Raw genomic sequence first — 17,993 nt, forward strand, 5'->3', positions numbered from 1 at the left:
TTGTTGTTCACTACATTTTTGAAATACAATACTTTGGTATATTTGAAATATATTTATTCTATTTTTGAATTCAGATGATTGTTTTTTCATGCTTAAACCTATACCCTGACTGTTTGCACACAGGCTGGTTTTTGGACGATTTCTATATAGGTCACTAGTAACTTTCATGATTCACCACTCAATCCGCTACCACTCCAGTCAATTTGTGGTGTCACACCAGATGCACCATGCCCTGTTTCAGAATCGTCCCACAGATCCAAAGATCAAAAGTCTATTTAGGTTTTCAGTCACTGTCGAGACGTGTCCATCTGCACCAAGCAGATCAAAGATTTATATAAAGTGTATGGTATGGTTGGTATGGTATGGAAAAGCAATGCAATTGTATGATAGAGAGCTGGCTTATTGGCATCCTTTGTGTTCAATTATAACATATAATCACACTTTCAGTTAAATATTTTGTAAAAATCTTTATTGTCATGTAACATTTATTAGTGTAGGAGGAAACACATCAATCACATTAATAAACTATCTAACCAACGAGGTACTGTGACAACTACAGAAGTGTAAAGGTGGGGTTTGTAATAAAGGCGTGTAAGAAAAATGTAGTTTGTAGCCCAATAACAACTGATTTGATGAATTATTGATCAAATCACCACAAGATCATGATCCACAAACAATAAGCTCAGTGCTCAGTGGGTGATCAATGACATCTGTGACCCCTTAAGTGTAAACAGGTTGTAATAGCACCAATATTTCAGTGAAAAGAGGCTGTGTCTCTCAGACCGACTATTGAGGTGGATTCAGATCCACGTCCCCATGATGGGATATGAGTGAGGGTTGGGCTGTATGCGTTTCGGTAAGCTGGACTTACTTCTTTGTGGTTATGAGGGTTTGGTACAGCGGTTTTACCACAACATGGAGGAAGAGAGAGCTGTCGATGAGGTATTCAGATGTCCGATGGTAGAGGTCAGCTTCAGCCAAGAAATCACCATTTTCCTCGGTGCTCTGATGGAAGTTGTAGACGTGTTTCACCACCAACTTACTGTGCTGCTGCGCCATGACAAGCACTGTTTTCTGGAAGTTCACTCCAGCAAAATCGGCACTAGAAGTTGCTGGTGTTATGATGATGCGTGGGCGTCCCCCTTCCACACGAGTTGGCTGCATGGCAGCAGTCTCTGTGTACATAGGTCTCATGCTTAGGGGTAACCAGCGTGGTGAGAACAGGGCGTTCCAGGTGACTCGTTTGCTGGCGTCATGGTTGCTGGGCCCTAACTGCGTCTGGAAGCTGGTGCTGCGGTCGTCCCGTGTAGGGTTGTTGATGATCCAAGGTGACCCCCACAATGGGGACAGGTAATTTCGGGGCATGAAGAGGCTGCAGTTGACTTCAAAGTATTTGGCCATCTGCAGTGGAGTGGCTGAGTGAAACTGGTAGGACATGTAGAGCAGATCACGCACTGACTCCTGATAGCGGGCCAGGATTGAAGACTGGCTTTGAAGGCGGAAGAGATCCTGTGGAGGAATCATGGCGTAACGCACAGCTCTCAAAGCATTCTCTGCTGTCAACCCATCCGGTTCATTCTGGATAATCCAGGCTTCCAGTGCTGCGAAGAGCTCCATCTCACTTTGCAGTATGAGGTCTGAGCGCTGCAGCAGAGACATGAGAAGCTGGCTGCTGATAGTCAACCACTCTCCACTCTGCAGCACAGATGACAGGTTCCAGGCAAGATACTGAAGACAGCTGTCCCTTAGAGTCACATCCCCAGCCTGCAGTGCGTACGTGTACCAGCCCGCCACGTGACCCGATGGGGAGTCCCTAGCAAGGTTCTGTGTCATGTACTGAGTGATGCCCTGCTGGAGGCCCAGCACCTGGTACTTGGTGGCCAGCTTGTGTAGAGGTATAGATTGATCCAGACGCAGAGAAATATCCCCGCAGTAGAGATACCTGCACAGAGAGGAGATGCAGACGACAAGACTTCTGTAAAACCACATGCAGAATATATTACGGCTTAACAGCTGCCTACTTCTACTGGCATGGATTAACATTAACCTTCAGTGTGTTCACTACAAAAATCCTCTACCAACATACTAACGGCTACTTTAAAACTCTTGAGTGGCTTGTTGTGTTTCTATATTAAGCTGGTTGTTGATGTTAGCTTATGATCAGAGGTGCTGTCTGTCTGCAGGCCAGTAGGGGGTGAAGGGCAAATGCATTTTTTAAAAAATCAAAACAGCTGAGAAACCAAAACTTTGAGCTTAAATAGGCTACAAGAGAACTTACTGAAAAAAATAAAACCAATTTTCTGTGTATTCTTTTACATAAACATTCTGTGAGAATGCTGGGAAATAAATCTTATCAGTTTCGAAAGAATCTAAAAATAGTTATTGATTGCTGCTGCAGCTCAGGCTCCTCACTGTCTTACCGCTATAACACAGTAGCTGCTATCGAGCAACCCAGCAGCTCCTAGTCGGTCAGTTTGTTTTATGCTGTGCTCGTCATTGATCTTTTGTCTCAGATGTAGGGGTGCAGTTGCAGATTTCACCCCTCTAGAGGGCATGCTAACTCAATCTGCTCCTGTCTCACCTGATGAACTTGTCAAAAACAGCAGCGCAGTCGGAGCTCTCCGTCAGGACAAGGGTGCTGCTGTTGCGGCTCAACAGCATCTCTTCAAACACAGGACTCTGCAGGGAGAGCACCAGAGAGTGACCCTGGATTACCTTCACCTCGTCCGCATTGGGCGTCTCGACCCGTAAAGACACATCACTGCCGTTCCCCTTAACCAGAAGAGCCTCCAGGTGCTGCACCAGGAGTTGGGAGTGACTGATGGTGTCCCCGTCACTGCCTCCATCCTGGGTCCCATCCATTTTTAACATGCCTGGTTCAAGAAAGATAACAAATAAGACAATATAAAAATAAACGAATCAAAGCTGCATGTGAGTATTTATTAGGATACATAGTGGGTCAGCAGTAACATCAAAATCCATGGCATTGATCAGTGCAGCTGTGCACGCTGTCTGGATAATGAGGGATTGTGGGTCACATTTAATTAAAACTTTGTCTCAGCTGAGGCAGCTCCACCACCCCTCCGCCCTTATTCTGCTGCAACACACTGCTACTGTAGCTGCTGCTGGGATGTGAGCCCTGATACATACACAGGCAAAATGTGGTTCCTCTTTCTGCTTCTCAATAAATGTCTGACACTTCCTTCTCCACCCCCATACAAATATCTACTCATAGTGAGTCAGGCATTACTGTTCCAACATTTCATTCTTTCTTTCTTTTACTTTCTTTCTTTATTAGGATCTGCATTAGTACCAACATACACAAACAAACAAACAAACAAAAATGCTACTAAAGATGCTCATATTAGAATAATTATCGACTTACCTTTCATACAAAACCCTTGGTGACCTTATCACTAATATTGCTAATGAAATTGAACAAAAAAGTGTCTCTGTCTAGCAATTGGCAAACACAACATTAGACTGAATGTGACCTATACCCAAACATTTAGTGTCTTCCTTTCTTGCATTTGTACAATGATATTATTTATCATCACTTTTAGTTCTGGTCTCTTAATTTAAATTAGAATTGAAATCATGAGCCTATCACCATAGACTTTGTTTTTTCTACATTAAACACATTTATTATCACACACATATATATTGTAAGATCATCTGCATACATAGTGGTTTGTGCATCTCTTAAAACCAAATGAGATAGAAAACTAAGTGGCCCTAAAGAGCTACCCTGTGGTGCTCCACATGTAACCTGTTTGGGTTTTGTAGTGTGATCTGTATACAGCATTGTACTCATGTAACTAACAATCCAAAATACCTGCCTATGTCTCCCTTTCAGTCAAGAAAAAGGGCAAAACTGACCCCCTTGGCTGAATTGAATTTTGTACATCTACTGGTTCAAAGTGTGGGTGAAGCCTTTAAATAAAACTAAAATGTATCTCACCTGCAGCTGCTGCAGCCTCCAGCTGAAGGAAGACCAACAGCAACATCATCCCAGCATGGATGCAATGGACTCGGTTCACCATCTTTCCTCCTGCTTGTTCTCGCTGCTTCTGGATTTCTGCTTCCTGCTGCAGTCACTGTGGAGGATATGTGGGGTCTGAATGTGGGACAGGGGGTTCTTCTCACCACTCCGCCCCACCACCACCACCTCTGCCATCGATTGGGTGGAAACGGGTCGGGGTTGTTTCCATGGCTACCCTTTTGATCCTGACTTTCCTATCCTTGGGTATCATGCTACTATCAATTGAGTGAGGAGGCTGCAGAGGGGATGAAGAACAGCTGAGATGTGAGGTGTGAACTACACTGTAAAAAGGTTGAAGTGGTGATCAAATTAAATTAATGTAGATAATGTTAGTTGTCTCAGTTGCTATTCCAGGTATAGTGTAACATTACACAGACTCCATGTGCGGTTATGTGTGTCAGTATGTTTACCCAGTTCAGCACAAGTGCGTGACACATGGGCAGTGTCAATTAATTCATAGCTCCGGGCTACAGCACGCTTCATTTTGGATGGGGGAGTAAGTTACACAATCAATAGTCTCTTTGGGATTTTTTACTAAAACTCCTGATCAGTGCATTCAGAATACAAAAACTGAAACCAAACTGGTGATAACTAGGATCCAGAGTAACCAGGTTACTCTGGATCCTTACGTATTCAATGTTTTTCTTCATTTTTATTATATCCTAAATTGTAGATTAATAAACAACATCAACAGTATGAAGGAACACATTTCCCAGAGTTGTTGAGCACTTGTTAGCTGTTTTGGCTTCACTCTACACTCCAACTCATCCTAAACCATCTCAGTTGAGTTTAGGTCATGTGATTGTGGAGGTCAGGTCATTCTGAGTCAGCACTCATTCACTCTCATGTTTGGTCAGATACATATCCTGGAGGTGTGTTTGGGGTCCCACTAAGTACAAACCAGATGGGATGACATGTCTCTGCAGAATAGCTGTGGTAGCCATGCTGGTTAAGTGTGCCTTCCACTCACCTGTTCTGCATCTCACAAAGACATAGAGGGTAGAACAAAATATCTAAAATCATCTCGACTCATCTGTTTTTCAGATTTCTACTGGTCAAATGTCCATTCCTTGTGTTTCTCGCTTTGTTGTTTCTTCCTCAGTAGTGTTTTTTTCAAGCAATTTGACTATCCATTCATCCATCCACCCACCTATCCATCCATCATCTGAACCCACTTTGTCCTGTTGTACAGGGTCACGGGGAGCTGGAGCCTATCCCAGCTATCTACAGGCGAGAGGTGGAGTACACCCTGGTCAGGTCACCAGTCCATCACAGGGCAACATACACAGACAAACAATCATTCACACCCACAATCACACCTATGGGTAATTTAGAGTCGCAATTTGAACAGGAAGACCTAATTCACGCAGTCTCCTCTGACTGAACAGTTGATGTTGAGATGTGTCTGCTACTTGAATTTATGCAGGCTCTGATCTGAGGTGCTGTTCATTTGTTGTTTTTGAGGTTGGTGACATTAATGAACTTTTCCTCTGCAGCAGAGGTAACGCTTTCTTTGCTTGGGCTGTCCTTGTGAGAGCCAGAAAGCACAATATTCCACACCAATCAACCACAACACTAACAGGTAAAATACATACCTAATTATAATGAGCCTGGGTGTGCACTGTATTTACATTCTGCATCCACTAGAGAGCAGAGCGGTTGCAACCAGTCTATTAAACTTATAAACATGACCCACTTAGATAAACCTCACAAACAAAAAAGAGAAGGAAAAAAATCCCTCTGATGTTAAAGTTTTTTTTCTACTGTTACATTCACATTTATTGAAAGACCTATGTTTACTTTTCTATGTAAAAAAGTAAGGCTTCAGGGCCCAAATATTTCTGTCATAGGGCCAAATTAGGCCCATGGGTCGCTATTTGCCTACCACTATGTCATTATTAATGATGCCCTTGAGCCTGATTGTGTTGTCCACATTGATGTGTCTAAATTAACATTGTAATCACATCAATAATGACGTTATCATTAAGGGCTTATTTACTTTACTGTAAAATGTCAGATCCAGGTCCTAAATAATCAGCGTAGATAAAGTCACTGCTTTGGTATGACCAGAACAAAAAAGACACAGTCATGGTGGCTTGCAGGGTTACCGCTGCAGCCCTGCGAGTTAACTGCACAAATTATTTTTGATTAATTTACACGTTGCATATTGCACATTATGCAATTATATCACGTGGAACAAAGTGTTATCAGTCACACGAGAGTGCATAGATAAGAAGTGTGTTTGTCTGAGGCTGCTCGTGTTTCAGCCTTATTGCCTGAAAGCTGTGCAGAGTGACAGTTCTGGAGAGCTGTGGTTATGGCAGAAGTCCAGAAGGAGGTGACCCGTGAGATGGGCTCAGCCTTGGCACTACTTTATCTCAATGCGGCAGCTCCATTAGCTCTGCCTTCTCTTTTCTTTGGTCCTCTGACAGCTGCATTTGTTTTCCAGCAGCAGACAAAGTTAAAGTATAAATCTAAGTTAATGTCAATAGACTCTGCAGGTGTGAAATTGGCTCAGTGAGTAATGTGTGCTCTACTCTGGGCTCATTTAGAGTTGTCTTACCAGTGTTAACTCTCTTGAGTGCAGTTGCTAATGTGCTTATTCTTGTTCTAGAATAATTGCCATATTTCTAAATAATAGGCTCATTCATTAGCCGGTTATGCTAATATCAACCCGTCCTAACAAGTAAACATAAAATGTCTTTCAAAACAGAACATATGGGTGTATTTCTTTAACCTCATCTCTGAATGTTCATGGGGGTGGGGACTCGTCGTGATGGTAGCCAAAAATGGCAAAAGGGACAAAGGCTATAAAAAGGTGAAAACACAATTTAAAAGTCAGCTCGCCCTTTACAAAAACAGCTCACATGGCCGTATTTCTATAGCCAAAAATCTCTGTGTGTTCATGAAGATGTGGACTAATTGCGATGGTAGTTGAAAATAGTGACCATGGAAGGAACGGTTATCCCGTACGTACTCCAACTTGCCTCCTGACACTGACTTTCGCGCCTGTATCGGTCCCATGATCGGAAGACGTCAGTATGATCATATATTCTGTTTATGCTTAAATGTAACCATGTGTCATATCTGATGGATGTATTAGCAACCAAATGTGTTTTATTTTGGCTATGCTGTTTAATACAAGGAGTGTTTTGATAGCAGACATACAGATGCTTTATTGTATTTATGTACCACATATACTGTATCTCTTACATACAGACCTTTGGAACCTGCTACTACTACTGCATGCACATTTAATCAAGTTCTGAGGTGATTCCTGTCCATAAAAGGAAAATATGATGGCTTCGTGAAACAATAATTTATTCCCTCTGCATTCTTTGCTCGGGTCTGATCAATAATGAGTCGTGTCTGTGCATCATCATCAGCTGCTAGGTTCATTATTTGCATTGTAAAGATAGATGACATGACAGCTCCCTATAAGTGAGGCCAAAACATCTGAATTGCCCCCTGGTGGTTGGCTGCATGTTAGGCCATACATACATTTATTTTATTGTTTTTTTGATACATTGAGACCAAAATAGGAAGAAGTTAGTAGTCTGGTTTCAAGATGGCATCTTTTGTGTACAATAGACATGGTTGACATTATCTGATCTGGGGATCAATATAGCAGCACAAGTCCATCCTATAGGAGGTTGGAGGGGTGGGAGGTGGCTAGGACCCTGTTGTGGTGTTCACCCAGGGGTTTGTCTCTACACTTTCCACTGTTGCTTTATTTTAGCGAAGTGCTTTATGACTGTGCACAACTTTCTCTTTTGACTCACAGTTTGGGTCAAGCATTAAAACAAGTGGTTATGGTTAAGTGTTAAAAAAACAGGGTTGGGTTTAGGTAAAGATCTTGAAAGATCTTAAGATCTAGACTCTAGATGGCACTCGCATCATCCATAGGTCACCATTTAGCCCCAAGACTTTACAGTAAAGTCACAAAATGAGAATAAAGACTGTTTTTAGGCGCCGGAGAGATTGTACAAAATCTCTATGGATTAAAAACCCAGCTGTCCTTGAAACACCATGATACTGGCAGTCTTTCAGTGGAACCTTAATCGAGTCTTCCTGTCAATATGGGTTTTCTTCTTGGTTTTGACCGTCTCCATCTCTTGGAGGCGGGTTGCTTTTTCCTTCTGTTTCAGCCAAGTTTGCAGCTAATGACTTTCAAATGTGCAAACAAGCTGCTAACTATATCTGATGGAACCATAGGCTGTAGAAAAGATGGACGAACTTTCTATGATGTCATCCATAGGGTCCCGAAAGTTTGAACATCTATAGAGACCAAAACTGTTTTTGTACCAGGCTATATTTGGGTGTGACTCAAGCCCCCAAGAGGCCGCAGAAGTAACTACACTTCAGTATTGGTTTCCTAAACGATTCATTGCATGCATAAGACCATATCTAAAGATGGATGATATGTCTCTGCAGGCAGCCAACAGGGAGACATAAAGACATTTTTGCTTTTCTTTATAGTAGGTCAAACATTATCCATCATTTAATAATTAGAAAATGTCCTACAGCTTGGTGGTGATACAGTGCAATATATGGTTTGGAAATTGGACACAGCATTAGTCTGACAGCTCTGAGTGTATTTTTTAATCATTATTCCAGCATGAACACATTTCAGACTTAAATCCCTATTAAATGCTTCTGCAAGAAATATTACTGCTTTTTAATTCCTGACAGACTTTATGTGGTTTTTTTCTGCACCCTCCTCAGTCCTTCTGATCTGTTTCCTCCCTCATTCATAGACCAGTCCCCTCCCCTCCCCTTCCTTTTTTTTCTTTTTTTTACTCCCCTCTGCCTCGTTTCTCCTCACTCTCTGCTCACTCCTTGTTAGTGATGTGCCTGGCTGCCCGGATTCCACTTTTCCTCCTGTTCCTCATCGTCTCCTCAGCGGGTGTCCAAGAGGGACTCTGTAGGAGCCACTGGGGAGGAGGAACAACGGTGCAGAGGACCGGCGGGTGGGGAGTCCCTGTGAGAACCTAATGTGAAGGTAAGTGAGACCAACCTCACAAAGCTAAGGAAAAGGCTCCACTGTACGTGCACAAGTGTTTGTTGTAAAAGAATTATGTTTCGATTCAGAGCTGTTATCCATCACAGATGTTGCAAGCTGCACGCTCATTGGATAAGTTATTCAGGGATGCAGATCTGGATTTCCTTCCAACTATTTCATAATTGACCTCAAGTGTTTTCCTTTTTTTTCACCCTTGGAATCTTCTAAGAAGTAGACGTTTGTCATCATGTTGGTGTGTAAATTCTGCTGCCAGAATGCACTTCTGGATTCAGTCTTCTTAACTGCATTGACCGTAGGGGGGTCAGGATTTTGGACTTGGGAGGTTGAGCTTCAGTCATGATCTGCATCTTTTTTTTTTCCACTTCAGTCTGTCATACTTTTCCTTGTGCAGCATCCAAGATGAAACCTCCCTCTTTCAACCATATACAGCAAACAGCATCCTTCATGTGAAACAGTGATACGTTTGCTGTTCAGTTCTGCTGGCAGCACCCTTTATCTCTCGGCAGTGTTGTTTCAGGTGCACCGTCTCTTGATGAATAATTAAATGGAGCAGAGGCAGAGTTCAGTTTAGCTTCTCGGGCACTGAAAACCCTGCAGAGCTGTGTCCTGTTGGCCTCCAGCTGCATGTCAACCCCGGGAAACCCATCCAAAACTTTTAAGAAGATACATGCCTCTGTCTGATGAGCTTCTTGTAGGGGGGGTATTGTCTGCTGACTGGAGAAGTCTGTTTCATTTCCCCAGTGTAACATGACTGGAAAGATAGGACTTAATACAACACCTCCGGAGTGAGTACAGCTCCATTTCCATTTCCACAATCTGCAGCACCCAGGGGACCCAAGGTGTCGATTCAGTCGTCTGCACGGGAAATCTTTCAGGTAGAAGGCACACAGCACTCTCCAAGCTTTATGATTTAGTAGGTGTAAAAGATATTTGTTGGATTATAGATTGGCCGGAGTCATTACTGTTCCCTTGTGCCATGTTTTGCTAGCAACCTTTTGACCTTCTCATTTAAAACGATCATCTTTCTCACCGCTGGTCTTCAGTGAGGCTCATCAGGAAACAGATCAGGTGTCTTACAAATGACGGACCTTGCAGGTCTGCGGTAGTCGTTCAGCTTTTTTTTTGTAGCTTTTTTGCGTAGTATTATGAAGCAGTGCTCAAGTTCAGGTCAAGCTGTGCTGCGATATTAGTCTGTGTTTTATCCGGAAACGTTGCAAGGTGAAATAAGATTACATACTGCATCATATCTATAAATCTTGTTCTAGTACAGGACATATAAGCTACCATTTAAATCCCCATTATGCAGCCTATCCTGTATAAAAAACATAAGCAAAGAGGTGGTGTGCTTTGTCCTGAGATGAGAGCAAAGCACCTATTAATACTGTATAGGACATCCTATATCTCAGCACATGGGATCATCTTCCAAAACAAAGAGCGAAATCTGAGTTGTTTTTTAATAAACAAAGCAATCTTAATTAATTCATATCCAGCTCATATTTGTGCCAAAATAAGATTTTGAATGTAAAGTTAGACCCTTCTTAATCCATTAAAATGGATCACATGCACATATTTCAATGCGTCCTCACAAAAAAAACACCACATTTGGCTGATAATACAACAACCTCATTCGACATAAAAATACATGTATGGCAAGGCATACATGGCATATATGACATAATGTTATGTTTACGTTAAAGGATCATATGATCTTATTTCCCAGTACCATCCTATTATGAGGGTAAGAGGTTAGATAAAGGTCATCTTAAAACACATTTTTAAAGGAAAACTATGACTATCAATGATGTGGCATTATTTTTGTGAGGACATCTTAAAAGTTCATCTTGACCTCCATTGGCATCTAAAGCTATTCTAGTACTTCTTCCATCTACCATTGTTTTGTGTTGATGGTAAAAGGCTAAAGAACACTGGATTTTTTTTTCAAACATTAATTAATTCCTGGAATTAAAAGATTAAACAGCTTTTAGTAGAAACATGGCCTCACAGACATGTTATACCTTGTTGCTTTTCGATCCATGCTTGTGCCAAGGTAATTTAAAGCAGCCATCCATTAAGCTATTCGATGCTCCTAAATTTTATGATCACATTCCTGACACGGGCCGTAAAAGTTTACCAGTCATAGAGTGTGTGCATGAAATGGTTTGGGGAACATAAATCGTGTTTACAATGTGAGTAATTAAATGGGACCAACTGTTATGTTGTGTGAATGAATGACGAATGAATGACGTGATTGCAGCTCCGTGGTGATGTTTATGTTGGTTGAGCATCCTACAAATGGTTTGCTGCTGAAAGGTTGAGAGATAACAAGGTCCAAAAATGGCTTCATGGATGAGTGAAGTAAATTAGGAGAGTGGGATGAGAAGGAGAAAAACAGGATGGATGACACCGGGGTGAAAAGGTTAAATTAGGTAGGTGGGAGGATAATGACCAATGGGAGGGTCTGGGAGCTGTCTGCCCATCTGTTCTTGCTTTTTTTAAGTTTTAGCTAGGCAAACATTGTTTATCCAACATATTTGTTGTTTACTAGTGTATGTAGCACCATCAAACTGCTTTTCACGTCAAATATTCATGCAAATAATGCAAGATAAATAGTCTGTCGTCTGTGTCTGGTCTGGTCTCAGGACCTCAAATAAATATATCAACATCAGATATTTGATGTCTGTCATTTCAAAGCGGGTAAATTAAAAGAGTGCAAAGTGCTCCAAAAACCACATGCTGCCTTATCTGTCATTTAAATCCATCTGAGTTACACAAAAAGACCAAAAGCAACAGTACATAACTCCTCGTCTCTCAACGCTGTCTGTGGCTCTTAGCTGCATGCTTCCAGCTGAGGTCATAAATCTGTGAAGAAAAACACACATACATATGTTCCTCAATACAATGTTTGTAATATTATAAAGAAGCTGGGCACTGTAGTTTTTAGCCAAACAGAAGAAAGTACTAGGACTGTTTTCAGCAGTTCAAGTTAGTGGAAGAAGTAAAAGAAGTTGTCATTCAGTGCAACAGTGCGGTTGTTCGAGTGTGGAAAATCCGATGGGAAAATGTGTTTTGAGAGGTCACAGTAATCTTTGACCTTCAAAATTATTAATCAGTGCATCCACAAACATGTGGTTGTATGAATATTGTGTATGATCAATGTGATATGGTAGCCATGGTAACCAAGAAAATGGCAGGGAAGCTTGCTGCAGATGGGACAAGTTTGCTTCTAGCTAACGCTGCTAAAGGCTTAGCATTATTTGGATAAAACTGTCACATGAGGCCAAATAAGAGCATGTTACTTTCGCCATGGTAACAAAGACAATGATTTAAAACATTTTCCTTAACCTTAACAGGAAAAGTAATGCAAGAACATAACCATGATGAATAGACTTGCATGTTATTTTCTGCACACACATGTGCCAAAAACAGGAAGACCTTTGTTTTTTTGTATTGTCTCCTTGACTTTTCTGACATTTTTTTATTCTCCAGGGGAAGCACAAAGGTCATGATCGACTGGCCCAATGTGACAGCGTCCAGCCACCAGGAGCTGGGCCTAACACCTGAGGAGCTGCAAAGGTCCAAATGTGTCCTGGGCTTTATCCCCGTTATCTACTACAGCATCCTGCTCTGTGTGGGAGTACCAGGTACACAGCTGCATAACGTAAACTGAGCACAGAAGAAGCAAAGCTGTAGAAATCAATACAGAAGTGAGTTAGTGGTAGATTACGGGTGTTCTAATTCACTTCTAGCTCAAACTGATGGTTATAATCAACTGATAATCTATTTGTTTGACTTTATGAGTATTCATCCATCACTCCGGTCTGTCATTTGAATCAAAATGAACAAATTTAACTTGATCAGCATGTTCTCAGCACTGTCCTGTTCATTGTTTTAGTCATTGGTGTCTTGGTATTGATCCAGCGGTGATTTACACAAAGAGGTGTTCAAAACAAGCAGATGCATCACCACAGCTTTCAGATGACCTCTGGGTCAAGTCGCATAATTGTCCCCTACGGGAAATGAATCTAAGGGCCAGAGTCAACAGCTGTACACATGAAGGGGTCTGAGAGGAAAGATCAGCTGCTGACAAGATGTCCGACATAAGATGGAGGCACATTGTGTTGTACAATCAATGGCTTGAACCACTATAAATCTGACGTTTGTCTGATCACCTACAGGCATAATTTCTGCTTTGTTTCAGTGAACATCCTCACAGCGGTGGCCTTAACCAGACTGGCATGCCGCACCAAGAAAACTATGTACTACTACCTCTTGGCAGTGACAGGTTCGGATATTCTGTCCCAGCTCTTCATCATCTTTGTCGGCTTTCTGTTAGAGACGGCTGTTTTTCACCGTGACGTCCCCGCGCTTCTGTTACATTCCGTCAGTGCTGCAGAGTTCGCCGCAAACCATGCCTCCATCTGGTCCACCGTGCCCCTCACAGTGGATCGCTACGTGGCGCTGTGCCACCCGCTTCTCCACCGGCAGATCAGCTACCCGGCTCGAGCCAGGAAGATCATTTTAGTGGTGCTGATGTTATCGCTCGCATCGGGCGTGCCTTTTTTCTGGTGGTCGGACGTGTGGAGGAACAGCCTCCCACCCACTGCGATGGACACTGTCCTCATATGGACGCACGTGACTATCATCTACTTCCTGCCCTGCAGCATCTTCTTGGTGCTGAACTCTTTGATAATCCACACTCTGAGGGTTAGACAGAGGCAGCAGTGCTCCCAGGAGGAGCGCGGCCCCAAGTCTGCGCCTCCGAGAAGACTAGGGAAAACTACAGCAATGCTGCTGGCAATCACCTCTGTGTTCTCCGTTCTGTGGGCGCCCAGAACTGTAGTCGTCATCTACCACCTGTACGTGTCCTCCGTTCACAGAGACTGGCGCGTCCACCTGGCCTACGATCTGTCCAATATGCTGGCCATGCTCAACACGGCCGTCAACTTTTTCCTCTACTGTTTCGTCAGTAAGCCTTTCCGTGGTGCCGTGCGGGATGTCGTTCTACTCAGGGGAGGTCCACTGTACCCTCATCGAGCTCTGCCCCAACAGCAGGCCCCCACCAACGCCTCCATCTCCTCTCTGTACAGTGGGAACAACAAGCGCTCGCAGCGGGACTCCACCCCCTTGTCACCTCGCAGGGCCAGAAAGCCCTCGTGACCCCGCGCCCCTCTCTCTTAATCCAAAACACCCATCATCCCACGGTCTCAGAGCACTTTTGACCCCTGGGACACACACTGTGTTCCAGCTATGACTATGGACAGCAGCCAGTCCGCCTGGAGCTCTCTCTCTGAGGGCCTGCTATGTACTTGACAAACAATAAGTATATTTTTTGTCTTAGAATATGTGACCTGCTGTTGTTTGTCCATGTAAAGATAAGATGACAGCGTATTTATTTTTCTTAAAAAGAATGTGACAAAATAAAAGTATTACCATACTTGGTAGAATTTTTTTATATTGTCACCAAAAACTTGTGATTAATTCTGTCAATAGATACGGGCATAGAAGAAAAAAATTAGATGACCACTTGTTGCCTGTTACTAAGAGTAATAAATCCACCTCTTCTGGGGATGTCAGATTGTAGTTAATAAGAGTTTGAACTGGCTGCTTTTTCTCCAAATGACTCTGAATACCCCAGAAGACAATCCGCCCTACTGAGCAAAGCTAATCAAGCAAGGAAATCCGTCTCTAGCTGCTGGGGCAAGTGTTTATTTTTCATGAAATGCAACTCGGTGGAGCCGCAAATGAAAGCTGGCTGTTAGGAGTGAAGACCCTGCTCTTCAAACATCACCAACCAACATGGCCTCAGCTCTGGCTAAACAAACACACAGAGACACGCAAGAAGGCGCACACTCGTGCAGAACATTTCCACCAAGAGCTCAATTATTGAAACCTTCTAGTAGAGATTTACTATGTAGGTATGTGTGTTCAATTAAATAACATAAGGTTACCTAACACTATAGAACCGCATTTATGCAAGTGGGTTCCAGGGAGGTTGTATAAATGGACACAGAATAAACTGCATCCAATAAGTACATGATGTAGGTAGATTGACAACCAGACTAGTCCTCGCTGGAGGTTGATATGTCAGTCCTTGAAAATGGAACTTATGCGCATATTTCTCCAACCACATCTCTACATGTTCAGGGGGGTGGGGGGTAAAGGTAATACTCATAGTATTATGTGGACACCAACCCCCGGGATCACTAAAACTCCACAGACTTGTGTGGTTGTATCGGTCCCATGACCGGATGATGTCAGGCAATACATCCATGTTAGTATAACCATGTGTCATATCTGGCTGATATAATATTGACCAAATGTGGCATTTATGTGTGTTATGATGAGAACACATCATAATGTGTTGTGTTGTGACATATATTGTCATATGTTATGATGATGTTGTCTTAATTTGCTGGTTTTGTGCCCCTTTCAATGTAACTGCACAAAATCAGGTTTAAAGTTTCCAATGTAAGCCACCTGCCTGCTCTGGTCCACCTTCAGTCCCCACTTTGTATTTGTAGTAACAGTACGAGATACAGTGTTAGTCTACCCCAGTGTCCCTGGCTCATGTCAACCCACGCTGAGTTCTGAGAGTTCGTACGCAGATGCAGATACCACCATATCTTTGAAGATGTCTCCTGCTGCCTGACAATAACACAGAGGGGGTGGGGCAGCGTGTAGTGACTGATGGTGACCTCTGGCAGTGGGGTTGGGGCAGATTAAACATTTAGAGGCATGATGCAATGTCAGAGCAGGCATTGGGTTTAATAATGCTGCTGATGGTGTGATGAGGACTGTAAACCCCAGCAGCCACACATCCCCACCCGTCTGCCTGCCACCTGTTCTTTGTGCCTGTTCAAACACCTGGTGATGCCCCCCTCCTCCAATCTGCTCCTATTTAGCACTTCCTGCAGGTGCCACAAGCCTTTAAATGTAAACCACACAGAGTGACCGTCTCCTATTTGTAGACAATGTAAAAAGGAGCAGGAGATATTGACATGCTGTAGCTGAAGTAGCTTCATGTTTACATTGTTTTTGAATTGATTGTCATTTAATTGCAGAGTGATCCTGTCTTTAAGCACAAGAGAAGAGTTTTATAAAATAAATGTTTAACACAGATTTTGCACTTTTATGTCTAATAAAGATTTGTTTTTTTTCAGATTTTCTGAAGAAATTAAGTGTAGCTTAAATGTTTGTGAAGCCTGTGGAATTTTTGATACTTCTACTACCCAAAACATTAGTCAATTTTTCATCAGTTGAAGTCCTGAACGTAGAAAAAGAGAACCTAGTCAAACAAATAAGATACTTCATACTGTCATTTATTTATTTATATAAGAAAATGATCCAATATTACATATGTGTAAGTGGCAAAAGTATGTGAACTTTTGCTTTTATTATCACCTGTGATCTCCACAATCCACAATGACTTGGAGGAATTTTAGCCCATTATTCAGTGTCTGGCTGCATAACCCACTTTCGTCTTGAGAATGCATTGTTCCATCATTAAGTCATTGTAACCTTGCAGTCTGTTACATGACTGGTTTTTGGAGTGATCTTTGTTGATAGATCACTCCTGTGGAGTGAATTTCCTCCATTTGTACAGTCTGTCTGTCAGTCTGTGGACTTGTGGAGTCCAAACTCTTCAGAGAGGTGCTTGTGTAACCTTTTCCAGCCTGAAGAGCAGCGACAACTGCTTGTATGAGGTCCTCAGAAATGTGTTTTGATTATGTCATTATACACTTCTACAAACACACGTTGAAGATCAGACTGTGATAGATCACTGTTGTTGATCACATTTATGCAGAAATACAGAATATTTACACACTTTTAAGCAGCACTGAATAAAACAGGTTGTATACATGTGTCTATGCAATGCATTACAGCAGTCACAGAAAATTTGCTTTGGTTTATGGTCTAAAAAACATATAAAATAGAATGAAAAACACTGATGAGTTTGTCCTTGTAGAGCCTTAGAATGAGCAGTCCTTCACTTCTAATGTCTCTGTGGGGATTTCAAAATCAGTCAATAGACAGCCTTAAAGATGACCTAATGTAGGATGAGCTCAGGAATGAGACACAGTGAAGGTCACATGTTTGTGATCTATATCTGAAAATAGACAATTGATGGCCACAAAGGAAGCGAAAAGAGAAATTCAGCTCCAATACAAGTGTCAGACTCCAGGTGGAGGACTTAATTATAGAGAATGGAAGGTTAAAAGCGTTATGTTCTCCCAGCGAGGGCCAGATGGAGGGGCTGGGAAGAGAGAATGAACGTCCAAACAAAAATCCACTCTGTAGGTATCAGACAAATGAAGCAGGAAAAATCTGCTCCTGAGTAACAAGTGTGGGTCCTGGTTCTTTTAATCATTGACTAAACCCTCACACACACCAAAATCTTCACCTGCTGTCAGCACTTATTCAATAGCTGTCTGGTAATGACGCTTGAGGCAGGGAGACAGTCCCCACAGACCATGCCTCTATCAATCATCTTAACCCAACTCAATACAGTGCAAGTTCCCAGGGGGCTGGAGCCTATCCCAGCTGTCAAGGGAGAGACACGGCACACTGTGGACAAGTCACTAGTCTATTGCAGGTCTAATACACAAAGAGACACACATAGATGAGCAATGCTTTATATATAGATAAATACTTTATTGATCCATAGGGGAGAAATTCAGCTGTATGCATCATGTTGGGTTTAGGTCAGGATGCATGATTCTTTATCAGTACCTGTAGTCATACTTATGCCAAAGTATGACATAAATAAAAATAAACTTGCTGCCCCCTTTGGGCCAACAGAAACATTGCAACACAGAAGAAGCTGCATATTTCTCCTGTTATATTTTGTATTCATTGACTTCAGCTGTGTCATACCTCTAGGACCCAATAGGACCATATAATCCCTGTAGAACTCTCCGGTCTCAGAGT

General features: G+C 42.4%; 2 protein-coding genes across 2 annotated transcripts; one reads left to right on the forward strand and one right to left on the reverse strand.

The window, feature by feature from the left end:
- Positions 1-867: 867 nt before the first annotated feature.
- btbd17a (BTB (POZ) domain containing 17a) lies at positions 868-4,043 on the reverse strand. Its single transcript, XM_028430338.1, has 3 exons — positions 3,962-4,043; positions 2,582-2,873; positions 868-1,942 (listed from the first exon to the last, which is right to left on the reverse strand). Exons 1-3 carry the CDS (start codon positions 4,041-4,043, stop codon positions 868-870), a joined length of 1,449 nt encoding a protein of 482 aa, XP_028286139.1.
- Positions 4,044-12,555: 8,512 nt separating this feature from the next.
- On the forward strand, positions 12,556-14,222 carry gpr142 (G protein-coupled receptor 142). The gene is made up of 2 exons (XM_028431665.1): positions 12,556-12,706; positions 13,264-14,222. Exons 1-2 carry the CDS (start codon positions 12,568-12,570, stop codon positions 14,220-14,222), a joined length of 1,098 nt encoding a protein of 365 aa, XP_028287466.1. The 5' UTR covers positions 12,556-12,567.
- The last annotated feature ends 3,771 nt before the right edge of the window (positions 14,223-17,993 follow it).

Source organism: Parambassis ranga, chromosome 19 (genome assembly GCF_900634625.1).
Source record: "Parambassis ranga chromosome 19, fParRan2.1, whole genome shotgun sequence".
Taxonomy (NCBI): Eukaryota; Metazoa; Chordata; class Actinopteri; family Ambassidae; genus Parambassis; species Parambassis ranga.